This window comes from Pelophylax lessonae, assembly GCF_965119305.1.
Source record: "Pelophylax lessonae genome assembly, chromosome: 9".
Classification (NCBI taxonomy): domain Eukaryota; kingdom Metazoa; phylum Chordata; class Amphibia; order Anura; family Ranidae; genus Pelophylax; species Pelophylax lessonae.
The window spans coordinates 176,319,229-176,340,426 of NC_138776.1; the positions used below are offsets into that span (position 1 = coordinate 176,319,229).

At 40.3% G+C, this 21,198-nt stretch overlaps 1 protein-coding gene across 1 annotated transcript; it reads right to left on the reverse strand.

The window, feature by feature from the left end:
- Positions 1-3,643: 3,643 nt before the first annotated feature.
- On the reverse strand, positions 3,644-20,767 carry PLAU (plasminogen activator, urokinase). Its single transcript, XM_082268914.1, has 11 exons — positions 20,697-20,767; positions 15,768-15,849; positions 15,654-15,684; positions 12,793-12,897; positions 12,531-12,705; positions 9,355-9,482; positions 8,968-9,163; positions 6,972-7,123; positions 5,773-5,913; positions 5,535-5,683; positions 3,644-3,952 (listed from the first exon to the last, which is right to left on the reverse strand). Exons 2-11 carry the CDS (start codon positions 15,822-15,824, stop codon positions 3,761-3,763), a joined length of 1,326 nt encoding a protein of 441 aa, XP_082125040.1. The 5' UTR covers positions 15,825-15,849; positions 20,697-20,767; the 3' UTR covers positions 3,644-3,760.
- Between the last annotated feature and the right edge of the window lie 431 nt (positions 20,768-21,198).

The following is a 21,198-nucleotide window of genomic DNA, read 5'->3' on the forward strand; positions in this document are numbered from 1 at the left end:
TTATGCTGCTAACATTAATCTAGGAAGGTAAATATATTTACTTTTTTTTTTTTACAGTTCTTCAGTTGCTTGCTGGTTTCCGGCCTTAGCCAAAATTATATCATACATCACAAGAGTCTTCATGGCATTTTTTTTTCCATTTCAGCTGGAAATGGTGAGGAGGGCTTTCTCAGTCAAGCACACCATCCTGCCTGAGCTAAGGGCAGATGGATTCCAGAAAATAAGTGCTACATGAATCATCTGCCCTAACTCAAGATAACTACAGCTAGAAGTTATATAAGTATGGAGATGTGGATGGATTGGTGAGTTTGCTTTGAATATTTAAAATTAATTAAATAGCTTATGGTGCTTAGATACAGTTTAGTTACGCTTTAAATGTAGAAAAGTTTTTTCCAAACACTTTTTTTTTTTAAGTGACCAATAGAATTGATAGTCTAAAGCAGGAGTCTCCAAACTGCGGCCCGAGGGCCAGATGTGGCCCTTTGCTAGTCTTTATCTGGCCCTCGGGGCACTATTCCTCCCACTGATATGAGGCACTATTCTTATAATTCTTCCACCGATACCAATGATGGGATACTATTCCCACTACTAATAGGGGCACTGTTCCTTTCTTCTATTGACCACCAAACCTGAGGCCATATTTATTCTCATTGATGCGGAGCCCGGGACATTTACTGCTCCTGTGGGCCACAATCCGGCCCTCCTAAAGTCTGAAGGATAATAAACTGGCCCTTTGTTTAAAATATTTGGAGCTATCATAGTCTACATAGTCTAAAGCTATCATAGTCTACTTAAGGCCTCTATAAACAATATTGTCTTCTATAGGGTTCTGCATTTAATTGCCACCACCTTAGTTGATAATCCTGCAACTGTTGCTGGTTTAAAAGTAACATTTATGTAAAGTTTTTAGATTATTCTATAAGTAAATACATATTAAAATATTACATAAATTATATAATTAACATAAATAGTCAGTAATATATTGTGTACAAAGTTTTGCCATTTTCTTTAGTGGAAATATCTAAAGGAGGACTAATATTGTAAACACTTATCAGTCCTAGACACCATTAAAGAGAATGGCACTTGAATGTCATGCCGGAGAGAACATATCAGAACATTTCAGTGTTGAAAATGAGGTATTATTCAGTGCTGAAAATGAGGATTTGGAATATACTTTTGAATAGGTTTTTGAAATGTTTTAGACACCTCTATTGTAGAAGAAAAAAAAAAAGGCAAGTTATGGTCCAATAAAAAATAGCTATGTTTGCACCAAGGATCTGATTAGATCAAGGAGAAAAGGCCATTAAAACAATATACAGTATTTGCCTTTACTGTGACTGGGTATTGGCCATAAGAGGTTTGTCGTTTTTTGGTGTAAATGGGTCACATAATTTGGGTCACATAAATTTTGCAGTGGACGGTATACCTGTTTTGTCTTCATTTTTTTTTTTTCAAATATTTACACAGAAATTTAAAATGTTCGCCTATACAGCAACTTTTGGTAATACATAGTGGTAAGAAAATCAGTTTACAAATCAGGCGTATTGGAAAGTTTTGACTGAACAATTCACCTAAAAACATGTCCGATATAAGGAGAATCATACAAGCCATGGATCATGATTGGCTACATTCTAGTATTGGAGGATTCTCCATAAATCATATGATGAAATCATCAAAATCACAGATTGGCTATCACTAGCGAAGAGCAAAAAGTTCAATAGGGTATCAGTGCAAAGATGATGCTAAAAAGCCCCTCACTTTTTAGGCCTGGAATATATCAGTTCCAAATATATTAAATATCTAGACACAATGAGTCTAATTTAATAAAGAAACTGGGAATCTTCACATAATAAATTGTTTGAATATTAACGTCAATTATCCAACTATGTGAAAAGCACATTCCTGTTCACTTTGAATACTCAATCACAGGGCTTTTTTTTTCAGCATAAATGTGGGGGAATGCAGTTCCTCCACCTCTAGCACTGAATTAATATCATAGCAAGGGGTGGTGGGGTGTGCTGGAGGGTCTATTGATCCAAGCTGCCGGGGAATCTATTGTCCCTGGGGGAGATCTATTGTTGCCAGTGGAGGTCTATTGTTGCTGGTGGCAGATCTATTGTTGCTAGTAGGGAACTACTGTTTAAGGGAAGGGTCAACTGATGCTGGCTGTTGGGAGATTTATTGTTGCTGGAGGGTATATTGCTGCTGAAGGGGAGGCTCTACTGTTGCTGGGTAGGGGATATAGTGTTGCTTAGCGGCGGTCTATTGTTGCTGGCTGTTGGGCATCTATTTTACTGCTTTTCTTGTTATCATTAACAAGCTTTATACAAATTTCTTAGCAGCACAAAATGATACTTGGTTCTGTATTCTCTAAAAAGGGGGGTACTTGGAGTTGGGTAGAGGGCGGAGACAAGGGGTGACTCAGAAGGGAGGGGGGATACCTGCACCAATTCTCTAAGAAAAAAAGCCCTGCTCAATCATATGGAGAAGTAATAAGTGAACAGGAATGTGCTTTATGTGTTCGGATAATTGAAATGAATATTCATATAATGTATTATATGAAGATTCTCAAATTTTTTTTGGCCCTATTTACACTTGATTTTGAGGGGGCAGTAAAAATATGTGGTTAATCCAAATTTTACCATCCCGCCTGTCAGCGGCATCCTTGCCATAATGTTAAAAGCTATCCACTGCAGATTGTTTTTCCCAGATAACACAGGTGTAAACGAGCATTCAGTAAGCCAACCTCACTAAGAGTCGGTTCACACTAATCCGACTCGAAGTCGCCCCGACTTCGGGCGACTTCAGCACGGCTTGCAATGACTTCTCATAATAGAAGTCAATGCAAGTCACTCCGACTTTGCAAAAAAATAGTGTAGGAACCTTTTTCTAAGTCGGGGCGACTTGAGTCGCTCTGATTAGAATGGTTCCATTGCACAGAATTGGAAGCTACTTGTCAGGCGACCAAGTCGCCTGACGAGTCGGATCAGTGTGAACCGGCAGTAAAGCTGCAAAACAGATTAACTACCATTAAGGCCAAAGTCAAGGTCTAGAAACAGTCCTTGAAATGTAACAGTCTTTCTACTTAGGGATACCAAACGCAGATGCATCGTTCTGTAAAGAGTCTTGATTGTCTCTATGTCTTTTCATGTTTCTGGTATCCAAATATGAACAAGAGCGACTATAATAGCCACGTTTCTAAAGCTGACCATCGACTATGCAATCTCTGTAAAATCTTTCGATTTTCCAAAACTATGCAATATAAGGTTCTCCTGAACAATCTATTTTAATTGTATCAAATCAAGCAGACCCTTGCTCTGTGTAGGTGATGGAAGATCTAAAGGAGATTGTACAATTAGATTGTAGAATGTATGGTCACTTTTCAAAAGGCACTGCAAAGTGCATGAGCCCACAGCAGCACTGTGCACTTTGCAAAGTGCAATTGCCCTATGCAAGTGCAGTTGCTTCAAAGCTTAGTAAATGAGCTAAAGCCCAATCACATACAAGGAAAATTAAAAAAAAAAAAAAAGACAGAATTTTTGCTTGCACATGATTGGATAATGGAAGTTGTCAGGGCTTCTGCTCATTTACTAAGCTCTGGAGCAACTGCACTTTGCAAATACACAGTCTATTTGCCTTTAGGTAAATCAACCCCAATGATCTCAACAAAACCTGTTTAGAATAGCTGACAACTGGTTTACATTGACAAGCTAACGGGCTTCTTCACAGCTCTGTTTTCCAGTTTCTCAGTATTTATGAATTACTTTGGTAAAACATTGCCTCGCATACTGGCTGATTTGGCCATGTGTTCCTCTATCCAGCTCAGGTAGTTTGTCATTCGAGTATACACTCCAGGCTTGTTTTTCTTGGCACACTCATCACCCCAGCTTATTACACCATAGAGCACCATTTGGTCATTGTGCTTGCAGATAAGAGGACCACCGGAATCTCCCTAAAAGGAGGCAAGTATAAATGATTAGATGTATTACTTTGAAAACAGGTCATAGCCCATTGTGCAAGGCTAGACGTGTAATAAATTGGCAATTTAAAGTGATATTAAAGTCAGATTTATTTTTTTAAATAATAAACATGTCATACATACCTGCTCTGTGCAGTGGATTTGCACAGAGCCCCAATTCCCCTCTTCTTGGAACCCCTGTGCTCCTTGCCCCTCCCTCTTGCTGAATTCCCCCATAGCAATCAGCTCGTTGACTCACTGGCTGTGATTGACAGTAGCCGGATCCAATAGCTCCCACTGCTGTCTCAGCCAATCAGAAGGAAAAGACCCGGGAGAGCCACTGCTCTCGTGCACATCGCAGGATCGTGATAGGGCACAGGTAAGTATTGGGGGAGGGGGGGCTGTTGCACACGCAAAGTTTTTTACATGCATGCATGCAAGTAAAAAAACTTGAGCCTTTACAGCCACTTTAAGCTCATTTACAAATTACAGTTTGACTGTACCCTTTACCAAAATGAGGTAATATGAAGATCTAGCTAAACTATCTACTCAATTTGTACTTAATCAGTCAGGCTTTTGTACTATAAAGTTTTTGGTAGGTCTAAGGAGTTTGTAAAGTCAGATTGTAATGAGTATGGTAAGCTTTTGGGCAGGATAACTTAAAGCCCAACTCCGGGCGAAAAAAGGTTTTCCCATTCAGTGAGGCTGTGCTCCCAATGCACAGGTCAACTGCTAATTTTGTATAGGGGTGAAGGGAAAGCTTATACTCACTTGATCTTTCCTTCCAACAGAAAACTGTGCTCCCCCCATTGTCCAGCGGTGGACCATTCCTGGTCTATGAAGCCTTGATGGGCTTAATGACATCAGGAACAGTCCACAACTCAAGATCGCTGGAGCTCGGGGGTGCTGGACCAGTCTTGTGGAGGATTGGAGGATTAGATAAGTATATCTCCTCTCCTCGAGACAAAAACCGACAGTTAACCCATGCAATGTGGCCACAGCCCAACGGCATCGGAAAACTTTTTTTTTTTTGCCTGGAGTTGGGCTGGATACACACTTTACGTATTTGAGGCGGTTTACTATGAGGGTGGCTCTGTTGGCTCCCTCCCACTCAACATTCTTTAATTGAAAAAAATCAAAGGAGCCAAATGGAAAATTGGTAGGCGAAGAGCAGCTGCAACAAATCAGATGCAGTCACTGTTCAGGTAGTCTGAATATAATAGGTGCAGCTGGTGATTCCTCCATCCATTGATGGGGGAAACTGCCAGATTGATTTGGTTCAGCCTTCAAGTTGAACTGAAAATAATCTATATGCTTATACCCAGCTTTAGACTATTAATGCTAAATGGATTTACCACATTTACAGTTACCTTTAACATTTGCTCCCTTGAGATAAGAGATAGCACAAGGCTTATAAACTAAAAGCTTTATAAAGGCATTTTTATTATAACTGGTCAAATATGAACATCCATTTTCCATCTAATATCTCTCTGATATTACTGAGGCATTGTCAACCCAAAAGAGGTTTCCAAAATAAAAGCAACTGTAGGCTGTTCTGTTCTAATTATAATCTTACCTTGCAAGCATCCACCTTCCACTGTGGGTCTCCAGCACAAAACATATTGTTATTGATCAGTTTCCCATAATATTCTTCTGACTGGCATACATTCTGAGGGATTATCTGAACTGTAGAAGACTTCAGGACCTGAGAGTACTTAATGCTATCTGCAGGGAAGGAATATAACACCAAGTGAGCAGGGTAAGAATTTACTAAAAATACAATAATAATTTAGTAATCAGCAGATAAAATTTACCATAAGTCTCCTTTCCAAATCCAGCAATCTCACACGTTGTTCCACCTTCTAGTTTAAGGTCCGGTGGTGGCAAGCAGACAGTTTGAACATAATCAGTCATGGCAGCGCATTCTCCAGATTCCGAGCGTATCTTCACCAGTGCTAAAAAAATGACAGGTTCTGAATGTTAGAATCCTGGACTATAAAACCTGAAGCCCACAGTGTCTTATTCATATGCTGGGTAATATATAAAAAGTTGCATTGTATCTGTTGTGTTCAGTGTTGGGGGTAACTAGTTACAAAGTAACGGATTACAGTAACTACATTACTTTTTTTGGTAACGAAGTAACGTAACTAGTTACAATACTAATATTGGTAACTTCACTACTTTACTAGGCTATAGGAGGTAACTACACTACTTTACTAGGCTATAGGAACGCGCTTTCCTGCGTTACCCAAGCCGTGCGATACAATCGTTATTTCGAAGAATAGAGAGGGATGAATTTTATGACTTTTTGTTGCACTTTATGTTTTATTCTGTCTTTTCAGGTTTTGTTCTCATGTTTCCCAAAGCCCGTGCTTATACAATAAACTCTATGCAGAAAGAGTGTCATGTATCTTCTTCTACACGGTCAATTAAGAAAGAGGAAGGTAAAGTAATAAGTAGTGAAGTTACTTTTCAAATGCAGTAACTTGTAAAGTAATCTCGTTACAATTTACAGAAGTAACTAGTAACTACAGTAAACCCCCGCTCCATCACGGTTCAGTTTTTGCGGTCCCGGTATATTGCGTTTTTTTTTTTTGTAATGTTATTTTACTATATAAATTATTAAAAATGAAATATTTTTGTGTTTTCCATAGCTCTTGCTATGTCTCTCAGTATCTTTTATGTGTTTAAATTAGTTTCTATTGTTTTAAAAGTGTGTTTAAAGACCTTAAAATGCTTTTACACGTACAGTGACAGTAAAAAAATCATGTCTACAATGCATTTTAATAGGGTTTTTCTATTTTGCGGATTTTCACTTTTCGCGGCTGGGTCCGGAACGTAACCCCCGCAATGGAGGGGGGTTTACTGTAGTTACATTTTTTGAGTAACTACCCCAACACTGGTTGTGTTAATAGTACACTGGATCTTATTAAACGTATTTTTGTAGTGCAAGGATAAACAAATTATTAACTGGTACTTCAATGGTGTTTATCAAGCAACGTTTCCCTCTTACCAATATCATTGTCCAGAGCATTTGTCTGATCGCTGTAATGTTGGTGACGGATGATTTTCTCCACCAAAAACTTCTGTTCTCTGAACTCATTGGTTTCATCAAAGTTATTCTTTCCCAAAATGATGACATAGTCCTTGGGTTCAGGAGTCTCGCTAAATAAAAACAAATTTAATTAAGTTGTGCATGTAAAATGAACTTGCCCAACAGATACACTTTATTGGTGGCCCCCAGCTGCCCATATATACCAAATTTTCACCAATCCATTTAGCTACCAGTAGCAAAGTAAAGAAGGCCTCTGTTTGCTCCAAAGCTTGAAGCTTACACAGGACCGAGGGCTCACTCCCCACCCCATAGGACCCCCCCAAGTGTCTGAATGTGTAATTGTCAGAAACCCAAATTGTCATATGAGAAGGACTGTTAATAAGTCACATAGTCTACCATAACAGGAGGAACCAGTTATGTATTTCCACTCCCAACAGCCAAATGTAGAGGGAGAAAAGCAGAGATGTATAGTAACTAAGTAGAACTACTTCACTACTGTACTTAAGTACCGAAATGCGGTATCTGTACTTTCCTGGAGTAGAATTTTTTTCTCCTACTTCCACTTTTACTTCACTAAATTTTTTCGATGATTTCAATACTTCTACTCCGATATTTTTTTTTTTTGCTGCATAGTCACTTGTTACTATTATAAAAATTACCACTGCCAGAACAGTAGATGGCAGGTTTCATGAAGCTCAAAACATGTGTATTATCAGCGCATACGAAAATAAATGCTACTGTATGTATAAATAAAAGCTGCATTTGAAATAATAAAAAACAATATAATGTTCAAACTTTTGACTTCTTTCTTTAATAACTACATAACACAGTACTTGTACTTTTACTTTCAGTACTTGAGTAGAATTTTTTTTTTCAAAACTACTGGTACTTTTACTTTCAGTACTTGAGTAGAATTTTTTTTTTCAAAACTACTGGTACTTATACTTTCAGTACTTGAGTAGCAAAATTTAAAAAAAAAAAAACTACTTGCAATACTTAAGTACAAAAAATGTTGAATACTTTAGTACTTCTACTCAAGTCACTTTTTGATTGAGCACTTTCACTTCTACTCAAGTCACTTTTTGATCGAGCACTTGTACTTTTACTCAAGTATGGGTTTTGAGTACTTTATACAACTCTGGAGAAAAGTTAAGGAAGTGTAAGTATAAAGAGCTAGTGGGGCTGCCATTGAAATAAACCTGTTGATTTGCCATGCATGCACAAAGCACTGGTCCATTTTAGTAATACAAATAACATTTATTCTGGGTTTTGTTACTTACATACAGTACCTAGAGCTAGTATGTAGTAATTCCTAGCAATCAATCAGATTTAGGTGTACAGTTGTTACATTTCAGTGATGGTGAACCTTGGCACCCCAGATGTTTTAGAACTACATTTCCCATGATACTCAACCACACTGCAGAGTGCATGAGCATCATGGGAAATGTAGTTCCAAAACATCTGGGGTGCCCAGGTTCGCCATCACTGCATGCTTAGGTAATATATAATTTTCAATTTACTACTACTAAGTGTTATTTAGGGGTTGATTTACTAAAGGTAAATAGGCATTGGTGCTCTGCAAGTGCAGTTACTTCAGAACTTAGTAAATGAGGTAAAGCTTCACTTTGCAAAGAATACCCAATCATGTGCAAAGGAAAAAAAAAAACAGAATTTTCGCTTGCACAAGATTGGATGATGGAAGTCAGAAGGGGATCTGCTTATTTAGTAAGCTCTGGAGCAACTGCTCTTGCCGAGTGCAATTGCACTTTGCAAAGTGCAGAGTCTATTTGCCTTTAGTAAATCAACCCGTTAATGTCCCGAGAGGACATTCATGAATGAAAATGAAAAATGAAATAAAATGATCAAATCCAATTAAAATGATCTATTGCATATTGGACACCAAAACGTGGAGCATTAGATGAAAGCCAAAAAAGCATATTGAATAATCACTTACTCATCAGGAAAACAATGTGCTGCAGTGACCACCCAGCAGGGATGAATAAGACTTCCTCCACACTGAAAGAAGAGTTGCTTTCTGTTTCTGCGGCTGACTTGGTAGAGCATGGATATCCATGGCTGGGATTCAATTGGACTGCTCATCCCACCCACGATTTTATACAACTTGTTCTGGCGGCGGCCACAAGAAGGTTCTGCATTGAAAAATAGACTAAGGTCACTGTGGTTCATTGACAAAGTCATAGATATCAGACATAAGTTAAAAAGAACACAATCTGACATCTGCACTTGGGTTAAAGTCCCAGGTTGGGCTTGTTTAAGTTCAATTGCACTGAAAGTAATGATGCAGAATGTTCTAGCATATCTAGAAATCTTTAACACCAACCTATTTTTTCCAATGTTGTCGATACTGTTGTCTGTTCCAATTCACATTTTGGGATCTGACAAAACATAGTGGAAATCTCTTTGGGTCCCCTGAAGTAGCACCATGGTCTCATTCCGGTTCCTGGGTTTCTGCAAAAGAAAAAAAAAATGTTGTTAAGGCTGCATCATCAGAAAGCATCTAGTATATAGGATTTTACAGCAATGTACGATATTTCTACATATAGCACAGACTGATGTACTTACCCAAACCTACATAGTTACATAGTTACATAGTTAGTGAGGTTGAAAAAAGACAACAGTCCATCCAGTTCAACCTATGATGTGTGTGTGTGTGTTTGCTTTTAACCGTACATTGTATACCCCTGTATGTTAGGGTCTCTAAGGTGACCATCTAACAGTTTTTTGAAACTATCAATGCTCCCTGCTGATACCACTGCTTGTGGAAGAGAATTCCACATCCTTACCGCTCTTACAGTGAAGAACCCCTTACGCATTTTAAGGTTAAACCGCCTTTCCTCTAGTTTTAGTGAGTGGCCACGTGTCTTATTGTATTCCCTTACTCTGAATAGTTTGTTCCTTATACTAGGGTCGCCAGTACAGTATTTGTACATTGATATCATATCCCCCCTCAATCTTCTCTTCTCCAGAGAGAATAAGTTCAGTGCTTGTAGTCTTTCCTCATAGCTGATGTCCTCCATTCCCCTAATTATTTTTGTTGCCCTTCTCTGGACTCTTTCCAATTCCAGCACATCCTTCCTGAGGACCGGTGCCCAGAACTGGACAGCATACTCCAAATGTGGCCGGACCAGAGTCTTGTAGAGTGGGAGAATAATCTCTTTATTTCTGGAGTGAATCCCCTTTTTTATACATGCCAGTATTCTGTTGGCTTTACTTGCAGCGGCTTGGCATTGCATGCCACTGCCAAGCCTGTTGTCTACCAGTACCCCCAAGTCTTTTTCCATCTTAGACTCACCCAGAGGTTCCCCCCCTAGTGAGTAGCTTGCTTTCTGTTTTTTGGCCCCCAAGTGCATTACTTTACATTTTTCTACATTAAATCTCATCTGCCATGTAGTTGCCCACCCCGTTATTTTGTTCAGGTCTGCTTGTAAGGTTTCCACATCCTGCATCGAAGATATTGGCAATCCTAGTTTAGTATCATCTGCAAATACCGAGATTGTACTAGATATCCCCTCCTCTAGATCATTTATGAATAAATTAAACAGGATTGGTCCCAAGACCGAACCCTTGCTCCTAAGGAATTAAAAATAATTAAAGTAATATGTATAAAAAAAGTATGTATAAACATATGTATAAATACATAAGTGGTCCATATAGTAAACTTGGTGTTTAGTAATTCACTTTAAGGTCATCACAGAGGACAAGGGGGCACTCTTTACGTCTGGAGGAAAAGAGATTTCATCTCCAAATACAGAAAGGTTTCTTTACAGTAAGACTCGATTCACACTAGCGCGACTTGTCAGGCGACTTTGCTCGCCTGACAAGTCGCGCTCCTTCGCGGTCCATTGACTGCTACAGGACCCGTTCTAATAGGAGCGACACAAGTCGCTCCAACTTAGAAAAAGGGTCCTGTACTACTTCGGGGCGACCTCGGAGTGACTTGCATAAACTTCCATTATGTGAAGTCCATGCAAGTCGCTCCGAAGTCGTGGTGCATGGGAATGCACAAGTCGCCCCCGAAGTAGTACAGAGTCGTGCGGCCCCAGTGTGAACCGAGCTATGAAAATGTGGAATAGACTCCCTCAAGAGCTGGTTCTGGCCAGCTCAGTTAATTGCCTATAAAAAAAGGCCTGGATTTTTTCCCAAATTTACTTAGTATACCTGGATACTAACATTTATAGGTAGAGTTGATCCAGGGAATATCCGATTGCCTCTCGAGGAACAGGAAGGAATATTTTCCCCTACTGGAGCAAATTGGATCATGCTTTGCTGGGGTTTTTTTTGTCTTCCTCTGGATCAACTGTGGGTATAGGATTGTGTATATATGGGATTTTTTATTCTTTTTTATTATTTTTTATTATTTTTGGGATCTTTTATTCTTTTTTCCCCCTTTTATTGGTTGAACTGGATGGACTTGAGTCTTTTTTCAACTAGGACTAACTATGTAACTATGAATAACCATACACATTGGAATGTTAACTATTCCAATCATAATATGCAAAAAAGGTTAGTGATATGTGCTTCTCTTATGGTCATGTTTGAGTCTTTCAGGCTTGTATATGAAACTTTGGTCTGGGCTTTCTATACTGCGGGTTGCTGTTGTGGTGAAGGTGTCTTTTGGCATTTCATCCACATAAACACTACTGCAAAAACCTGTACAACAACACTGCTTTGGTTTACTTAGAGCCGTCAGCACAAAATAATTGTGTCGTACAGCTTCCTTGTTCCTGTCAACAGGAGAGAGGAGCAACGAGTCAAACACAACCCAGATTGTGATTTATTTACACTGAAGGGGTTGATTTACTAAAGGCATAGACTGTGCACTTTGCAAGGTGCAGTTGCACTCTGCAAGAACAGTTGCTCCACAGCTTCCATGACTTCCATCATCCAATCATGTGCAAGCAAAAATTCTGTTTTTTTATTTTCTTTGCACGTGATTGGGTATTCTTTGTAAAGTGAAGCTTTACCTCATTTACTAAGCTCTGAAGAAACTGCACCTGCACTTTGCAAAGTGCACAGTCTATTCGCTTTTAGTAAATCAACCCCTGAGTTTGCCTGGATCATTTGTATTGCAGTAACTTGGTGAATGGAAAGCCCAATAAAATGATCACATAGTTATCTCTTTTAAGTCCTGAACCCTCCTCCCCAGTTTGAATTATTTTTTGCTTGGAAATGTCTGAAAATGCTTTATTTTCCCAATGAAAAATTATTGCTCCCAGTGCTCTATGCTGGCAGAGCTGAGTAGCAGACACACCCCCAATCACAAGCTCATATTGACTTGTACTGCAGAGAAGGGGAGAGAGACAGTACTTAGTGCTGATTACTGAGGGCACTAGTTGTTATTCTGGTACCTGTTGGGGTGGACATTTAAATTTAGACACCCTGTAAAACTGATGTAACAGTAGAGTTAAGTTGTTAGTATATAAATATCTATCTGCCTGCAAATCTATTGCCAGGGCTTGAATTGGGCTTTAACCATTGAGACATATAGAACATTACCTGCAATAGTTGTGCTTCCCTAGACCAAGCTTTAAGGCATCCTTCATGTTGGCATTGAAAAAATGATTTCTCAGAAGTGGGGAGTCCCAGCGCAGGCATTCATATTTGTGAGTGGTTTTGGATGCATAGCCTCTGTAGTCCTGGCCCATGTCTTTGTAGCATGTGGCTTGTGTGTCTGTAATAAAAGTGTCACAGTGAACTGAGAATCACACAAAAATGTATTTATTGGAAGAGGGCAACAATTAAGGGATTAGCTGTATACCTATTTCACAGTGCTGTCCAGCATATCTTATAGGGCAGGCACATCTGTAGGGTCTGCGGTGGTTTCTGCGATACAAACAGGTACCTCCATGTAAGCAGACACATTCTGGAGAGAGAGAAAAAAGGACATAAACAAATTTAATATAATGCAATACCATGTGTATCTCTTAATGAGGAACATGAATATGTCACAGTCAATCTGAATAAGCCACCTTACTGGATTTTATTATAAAAAATATACATTGCAGCAGGTACATTGTTAAGAAAAAGGTATCTATAATTTGATTACATCCTGGATATTATTGAAGGATATTCAAAGATTTTAGACAGAGAGGAGAAATATTACAAAACCTGTCAGGGAGCAGCATTAGGGAGACTCCAGGGGCTGACTGGCAACTTTCGGCCCAGGGGAAAAGTACAAACCCAGAGGCCCATGGTGCAGCGACTCGGCCCTCCTCCCACTCTCCCTCTTTCTGGTCTCCTCCTGATCCCCATTCAAGGCTGAAGCTCCGCTCCAGGTACACTCTACTCACTGGCCGAACTCGGGGCGAGTCTCCAGTGGGGAACCGGCCTCTGCTCAGACACAGTTTACACCATCCATCCTGGGGGGGTGGGGGGGGGGTGTTAGGCCTGTGCTCTGTCCTTGTCTTCATCCTGCACTCAGTAAGTTAGCGGTGGGGAATTAGACGTGTTTGTGGCAGGAGCGGTGCAGCCTTTTTATGGGGCATCAGAGCAGCCCGGGGGGCAATTGCCCCCCTGCCCCCTGACCCAGTCCTCCCCTGGGAGACCCCCCCCCCTCTATTTGTGGTTGCCCTGCTGAATTCTGAACAGAGGAGATCAACCACTCTGCACAAGCGCCATTCAGGGAATGATTCGCATTTACTGAATGAATGCAAAGCATTCTCTCTTTGATCAGATAAATAAAAATAGACAGAACAGAGGTGTCATGCTCTATACCTCCTCCAATCAGAGATTGCGCTACATTTATTCAGAAAATCTAAAGCATTCTCTGAATGGTGCCTATGCTGAGTAGCTGACCTCCTGTGTTCAGAATGCAGTAGAGCAGCTGCTTGGCGTAGGACATGGAAGAGAGTGAAGATCAATGGAGTAGTAGTGTCTACTACGTTAATGTCTAGCTTCCAGATGCATCAGACAGGTATGGGATATACATAGTTACATTAGTCCAAGCTGGACCAATTTAATTATATATAAAATATCCATACCCTTGAATTATTTTTTAATTAGTTTGTAATAATGAGCACCTCCAAGTACCAAACACTCCTGTGATCATAAACATAGGTTTTTCAGTAAGCTGGAAAATCTCTATGCTATCAGCCACTACAAATGGCAAACGCCAATTCAAGTCAGTCAGATGTGTGGCTTAGTAATGGTTCCTTACTCTAAATGCTCTTGGTATATGTCCTTCCTCTATGTGCTCTTAGAATGGGTCCTTCCGCTATGTGCTCTTAGTATGGGCCCTTCCTCTATGTGCTCTTATTATGGGCCCTTCTTCTATGTGCTCTATGTATGGGTCCTGCCGCTATGTGCTCTAATAGTATGTATGGGTCCTACCTATATGTGCTCTAGGTATGGGTCCTGCTGCTATGTGCTCTTAGTATGGGTCCTTCCTCTATGTGCTCTAGGTATGGGTCCGCCGCTATGTGCTCTTAGTATATATTGGTCCTACCTCTATGTGCTCTAAGTATGGGTCCTGCTGCTATGTGCTCTTAGTATGGGCCCTTCCTCTATGTGATCTAGGTATGGGTCCTGCTGCTATGTGCTCTTAGTATGGGTCCTTCCTCTTTGTGCTCTAGGTATGGGTCCTGCTGCTATGTGCTCTTAGTATGGATCCTTCCTCTATGTGCTCTTGGTTTGGGTCTTTCCTCTATATGCTCTTAGTATGGGTCCTCCCTCCATGTGCTTGTGGTATGGGTGCTTCCTCTAGATGCTCTTAGTATGGGTCCTTCCTCTATGTCAGGGGAGTCAAACTCAATTTCCTTACGGGCTGCATAAACAGTATGGCTGCCCTCAAAGGGCCTGTTGTAACCGAGGTGCAAAATGTACAGAGTGCAGGGTTCAGCAGTGCATTAGGTACTGAGTGCAGAGTTCAGGCTTATGCTACATAGAGAGTGCAGAGTTCAAGGGGTGCATTATGTACAAAGTGCAGGGTTTAGGGGCACGCTAATTACAGATTGCAGGGGTGTGCTATGTACAAAATGCAGGGTGTAGGGGTTCACTATGTACAAAGTACAGGGTGTAGAGGTGCGCTAGGTACAGAATTCAGGGTTCAGGAGTGCGTTACGTACAGAGTTCGGGGTGGGCTGTGTACAGAGTGTTGGGTTTAGGGGCACGCTATGCACAGTGTGCAACCCCAACCCCCCCCCCCCCCCCAAAAAAAGCTTCCTCACATCTTTCTCACCTACCTGGCCTGGCTCTTGTACCTTCCCGTGTAGACGGCTCTGCCTCACCCTGGAAGGAGATTGATCTCTCTTTCAGATTCTTGAGATCTGTCTCCACCATGCCCTGCCATGAGTGTGTGCAGGGATTTGTTAGTTCGAGGAGCCGCTGAGAGCAAAGCTGTCCCTTGTAAACACAGAAGCCTTCTGTGTTTACAAGTGACAACAGGGAGCAGGAGTGGAGGGTGAGAGTCCAAGGAGGCTGCAAAACTGGGTGCACATAAGGCCACATAACAAGGCCTGGCAGGCCCGAAATGGGCCCAAAGGCTTGTGTCTGACATATGCTCTCGTAATATGGGTCCTTCCTCTATGTGGCCCAAAACAATGAGTGCAGAAATAGATGTTTAAAGTAGTCTTTATGTTAGATATACTTCATTTCAATAAACACTCCTTATATACTACCTACCTTCTGCATTGCTTGTTTTTTTGGAGACCGTCTGGAAGACAAAGAAATATTTTCATCAGTAACAGAATATATTGCAGCTAAAAACAGAGATATATGATGCCCAAAGAAACTTACTGATTCCAGTCCACTGATAAGCACACAAGCTAACGCTAAGGTCAGGATAAGCTTCATCTTCTCCGATGTGATCTCCTTGTTGCTGGAATGAAAAATATATACTTAGAGTGTCTGTTATGACAAGTTATATGAGATCCATAAAAAGTATTTGTGTTTGTAGAGGAGCTCATTAAAATATTAGGGGAATGACTCACTATGTGTTCATCATCAGACCAAAACCAAATGAATGCCGTTCAAACAGCCAATTAAATTATAGTATATGTGTCCTATATGAAGCAAGATTGCAGTGTTGTCAAGTAGGCTGAATGTAGGAATCACTTTTATTTTTTTATATTTATACTATCACTGTCAACCATGCGAAGTGACGACAGCTGTTATATTTCTGTTCTAGGTTTAAAATGTATGCCAACCATTTTTAAATTGTACTTAGATTTGGAAAGAGTAGAATCCCTGTTGCATTTTTACTGCTACCCATTGCTCTGTTTGGGATCACTCCTCACTTCCTGTCCTGCTGACAGTGGCTTCACCAGACAGGAAGTGAGGGGAAATCTCCAAAGGCAATAGAGAAAAAAATATACACCTTTATTTAAAATAGGGGAAAGGAAAACCTGTCATATTTCTATTTCTCATTGTGTCCCTGCTTATTCTAAATAAAAGTGTATATTTCTGTCTGTGTTGCTGTTGGAGATTTTCTCACACTTCCTGTCTGGTAAGATGTTGTCAGCAGGACAGGAAGTATGGGAAAATCCCTCTAAGGGAGCACTGGATAGCAGTGGAGAACTGATGAAGATTCTAACCCTTCCCTCATTCTATCAAAAGTCTAAAAAAATAAATAAAACAATACAGCCTCTATATACCTTTCATGCTGCTTTCTACCACAAAGCTAATTAAGACATCAATTATCCAAAGTGTATTGCCTAGCAAGGGATTTAAAAAGACAAGACAAATTCTCTATCATCTCAGACTGCTATACAACACTATAAATGTACCAAACGAAGATTGAAGACTTTACCGAATAAGATTTCCCTTAAATATTTATATTTTAGGAGAGTGCAGGGTAAATGGTCCGCTAGGCCTTTAGCAAAAAAATCTGTAATGCGCTAATCTTTGTGATCAGAACGTTTTTTTTAGGCTGTATAACTGTTTCGCATTATTACATTTTTTTTCAAAGTGACACTAAATTGTGGTTTATGAAAAATATATTCTATAATTTAAAAAAAAAATACTTCTATTGCTCTCAGCCTACTCCAAAACTCCAAATTCCTTCTTTTTTTTGCTGCTAGGATCCTACTCCCTATGAGAGGGTGATTACATTGGTTCTCCATGGTCCCACTGTATATAGGAACATAGCCATCTTCTCTTGATGGATCCCAAGATGGACTATGGGACTAAGTAGTGCGCATAGAGCAGTGCACATGACTGCAACTAGTGCTACCTGCTTATTTCAAACAAATGGAAGTGAGATGGAAAAGTAGAGGTTCCAAAGCTTGTAGAGGCAGGGCCATCTTACCGAATGGGCACGCTTGCCCAGGGGTCCCACCTGCCCAGCGACCGAGCCACAGCCAAGCATTAGTTCCGATTCCCGTGTGCATCCCACCGCTGAACTTAGCAGGTGGCAAGCACCGGTCATCCCTGCGCTGCTGTCAGGCCACTTGGGCCATGGATGGGGAGCCCACAACTGCAGGAATGCCTGTCCGCCTCCACGGGAACAGGCACGCACAGGACAGTCGAGTCTGACTCCCGTCTGTGTGTTCACCGGACCCAGCCGCCCAACTTGGAAGCTGTCATTAGCCTGGCACTGCTGTACCAATAAATATCGCCTTATCCATAATTTGCATTTTTATTTTTGTGGGTGATTGTGTAGGCAGGGCCCCAGTGCATTGCATTGCCCGGGGCCCTTTAATGCTCTTAAGATGGCAATGTGCAGAGGATGTTACAGGGAAGCAGAAAAACACAGTAGAAACCAATTTCATAAAAGGTAGATTACAGGGCTCATTAGAGGATAAGTTCACCTTTCATAACATGTTACATTGAACACCCATATTCAGAGTGTAACATGTTACGAACGGACCGGCCCCTGCAACCCCCCCCCCCCCTCCCGATCCCCGCTGTGACAGCTAGGTGGGGTTCTTCTCTCTACCCGCTAGCTGTCACAATTTTAAAAAAATGTGACCCAGCGCATCACTGATTGTCAGGGCTATGTTCATTAAAAACTACAAGGCCCAGCAGCCTTTGCAGCTGTCGCTTTGTAGCTTACAATGAACCACCACGGCACTGCTGGGCGTCATGGTAGTTCATTCATGCTTCCGGTCTTGTATCTGCTTGGCCTTATGGGATGTAAGGGGAAGCAGATATACTGGCAGATCTGCTGGAGACCTGCATTGCACCAGCAATCTGCTGATCCTTGGTGCAATGCACTTTTTTTTTATCTGAAATAATTTCAAAAAGTGAACTTATCCTTTAAGTAATAAATGTGTGCAAATGACTTTTGGAGAATAAGGAAATTGTAGTGTCACATTCATTTTCTTATAGTTGGAACCTAGGATTCTAAGCATTTTTTTTTCAGAATGGTTCATTGGTTAACATTATTGTATTACATGTTTGTTCATTGGAATTATTTTTATAATATTAATAATAATCTTATGAGTGACAAATAGCAAAAATACAAAAACAACATTAAATGTGCATTCTGCACTTTATCTACAGTACTGGACCTCTTAGAGAAACATTATATCCAGCTGACTATGCACGGCCTTGTTGTCAGCTATTGGTTCTAAAAAAAAGTGTTTACTGCTTAAAATGTAACAGTAAGATATCACTTGGCCTATATTTATATTCTGTTATCTCAAAGATGTTACTTTTCGGGGACATCAGCACTTCTGCCGCTACTGATTTTGATTAGTAAAACTACTTTAGGACTTTAGGCATTCGATCATATAATGTACCCAACATAAAACAGATATCTGTGAGCATTTTTAACTGGTAAAAAACAACGGATTGTTTAAAAGCATTAACACATAATCAGTTGCTACCAGTAATAAGCATAGCCATGTGAAGGGGAATTTGAGCTTAACCGGTTGCCGACCGCCACAAGTACATATACTGCGGCGGTCAGCCCCGGCCAGGCAAAGTGACGTATGGGTACGTCACTAGCCTGTCTCTAGCTTGTGAGCCAATAGCGGGCGTGCGCGCGCCCGCCCCGGCTCGTTCACTAACAAGTCAGTGCGTGTGACCGGCGGACCCGATGTCCACCGGTCACTCGCGATCGTTCGCCGTGAAGGGAGAAAGGCAGGCAGCTAATGTAAACAAAGCCGCCTGTCATTCTCCCCTGTGTAAAAATGGAGATCACATGGTTCTACTATGTAGGAACATTGATCTCTGTTCTTACACCAGTAGCCATGTCCAATCACAGTTAGAATCACGCCCCTAGGGACATACTTAACCCCTCCTTCTCCAATAAAGGTAACCCCTTCCCTGTCAGTGTCATTTTTACAGTAACAGTGCATATTTATAGCACTGATTACTGTAGTAATGTCACTGGTACCCCCAAAAGTGTTAAAAATGTCAGTCAAGGGTCCGATCTGTCCGCCGCAATGTCGCAGTCCCGCAAAAAAATGGCAGCTCGCCGCCATTACTCGTTAAAATAAAAAACAACAAAAATGACAAAAATCTTTCCCTTAGTTAGTAAACACAATAACTTTTGCGCAAACCAATCAAAATACGCTTATTGTGATTTTTTTTTACCAAGCATAGGTAGCAGAAAACAAATTGGCCAAAAATGTTAAAAAATTTTGATTTTTACATTTTTTGGGGGGGGGGGGGGGGGGGATTTCTTATAAAAAAATGTAAAAATTTTGTTATTTTTGCGCATGATCAAAAAATCGCACAGGTGATCAAATACCACCAAAAGAAAGCTCTGTTTGTGGGAAAAAAAGGACGTCAAATTCATTTAGGTACAGCGTTGCACGACCGCGCAATTGTCCGTTAAAGTCACGCAGTGCCGAATTGCAAAAACCCCCTGGTCAGGAAGGGGGTAAAATCTTCCGGGGCTTAAGTGGTTTGACCCCAAACCATGGGGTGCTTGGTAACACCCCATTCTATAAAGGGAGTACATTGATAAGATAGATAGAAACACCAGTAAAGCTGCCCATACACATACAGCTTACCACACATGCTACAATCTGATTGCATAATCTCCTTTAGATCGAGTGCAACTGTCTGCCTGATTGGATACAAATTGCTTGGTTATATTAAGTATGTCCTTATAGTACACCCTTTTGGTAAATCTAAAGTTGACTGTACACAGATTTTATTGTCAGATTGGAATGTGTCTGGTGACCTTTACAATCTGATTTTATAATCTCTCTAAAACCTTTACTTTTTTAAATTAAGAATACTCAACAATTTTGTAATATGAGGGTCCTCCTAAACAACATATTCACCTTATATCCAGTCAGGCAAACCATTGTCATACATAGTTATTGGTAGATTGTAAGGCATTGTGCAGATTTTTGGTGCTATATAAATCCTGAATAATATTAATAATAATAATACAAATTATAATGATAATGATAATAATAATAATATTATTATTATTATTATTAATAATAATAATAATTTAATATTATTATTATTAATATGAATACTAATAATAATAATAATTATAATAATAATAATAATAATAATGATAATAAAAATAAAAATAGATCTAAGGATCACTCAGTCAGATTGTAATGTGTATGGTCAGCTTGCTGCATGATCTGAAGCTTTTCTACATCTTATATTTTTGAATGCTGGTAATTGATTTAATCACTGCTGTAAAATAATCTCTTTCTACTTCCAGTCCTCATCATGCTGAAATTGTTCACATCATCCCAGACTGGAATACATCCTCATACATTTTATTTTTTGTCCAGAGATAGCACTTACCACTCAGAGTTCCAGTTTTCACCTTGCAGCTGTCTGCAGATGTTTTCTCTATGTTTGCTGTCAGTTGTCTCTGTCCTGCAGTAGATGGGACTGTGTGCCTTATAATGCTCAGCTCTGCTCTCTGATTGGCTGGCATTGTGCCTTAGGCGTGGCAGCCCGTCATTGTGCAGAGGCTGTACCGCAGGCTCATCATCCTGTACATTAACTCTTTGCAAACACGAGAACGCGCCCGTGACTCACGTATAGGGGATTCACACCAGTTTCGTAGGAAATGAACTGATTAACACTACATGTGCCAGACAAAATACTAAAAAAGGAAACACAAACCAAAATCATTGTTATGAGCTTTCGCAAGCCAGTCTGAACCTTTTTTATTCTAAATCAGTTCTAGGAGACAATGAAGTCTATTATGGGAACGTTCTAAACATTTTTACCCTCCTGTTTATATAAATAGGAGCTAATGTAATAGCCACCATAGTGATTAAAGTGTAACTAAAAGCAC

Excerpts from the sequence above, each read along its gene's own strand:
- PLAU (XM_082268914.1), bottom strand. The coding sequence starts at position 15,824 with ATGAAGCTTATCCTGACCTTAGCGTTAGCTTGTGTGCTTATCAGTGGA. Across the intron at positions 5,914-6,971 it reads TGCTCTGGACAATGATATTG|CACTGGTGAAGATACGCTCG; the intron begins GTAAGAGGGAAA and ends TCATTTTTTTAG. Across the intron at positions 5,684-5,772 it reads ATTTGGAAAGGAGACTTATG|ATAGCATTAAGTACTCTCAG; the intron begins GTAAATTTTATC and ends CCTTCCCTGCAG.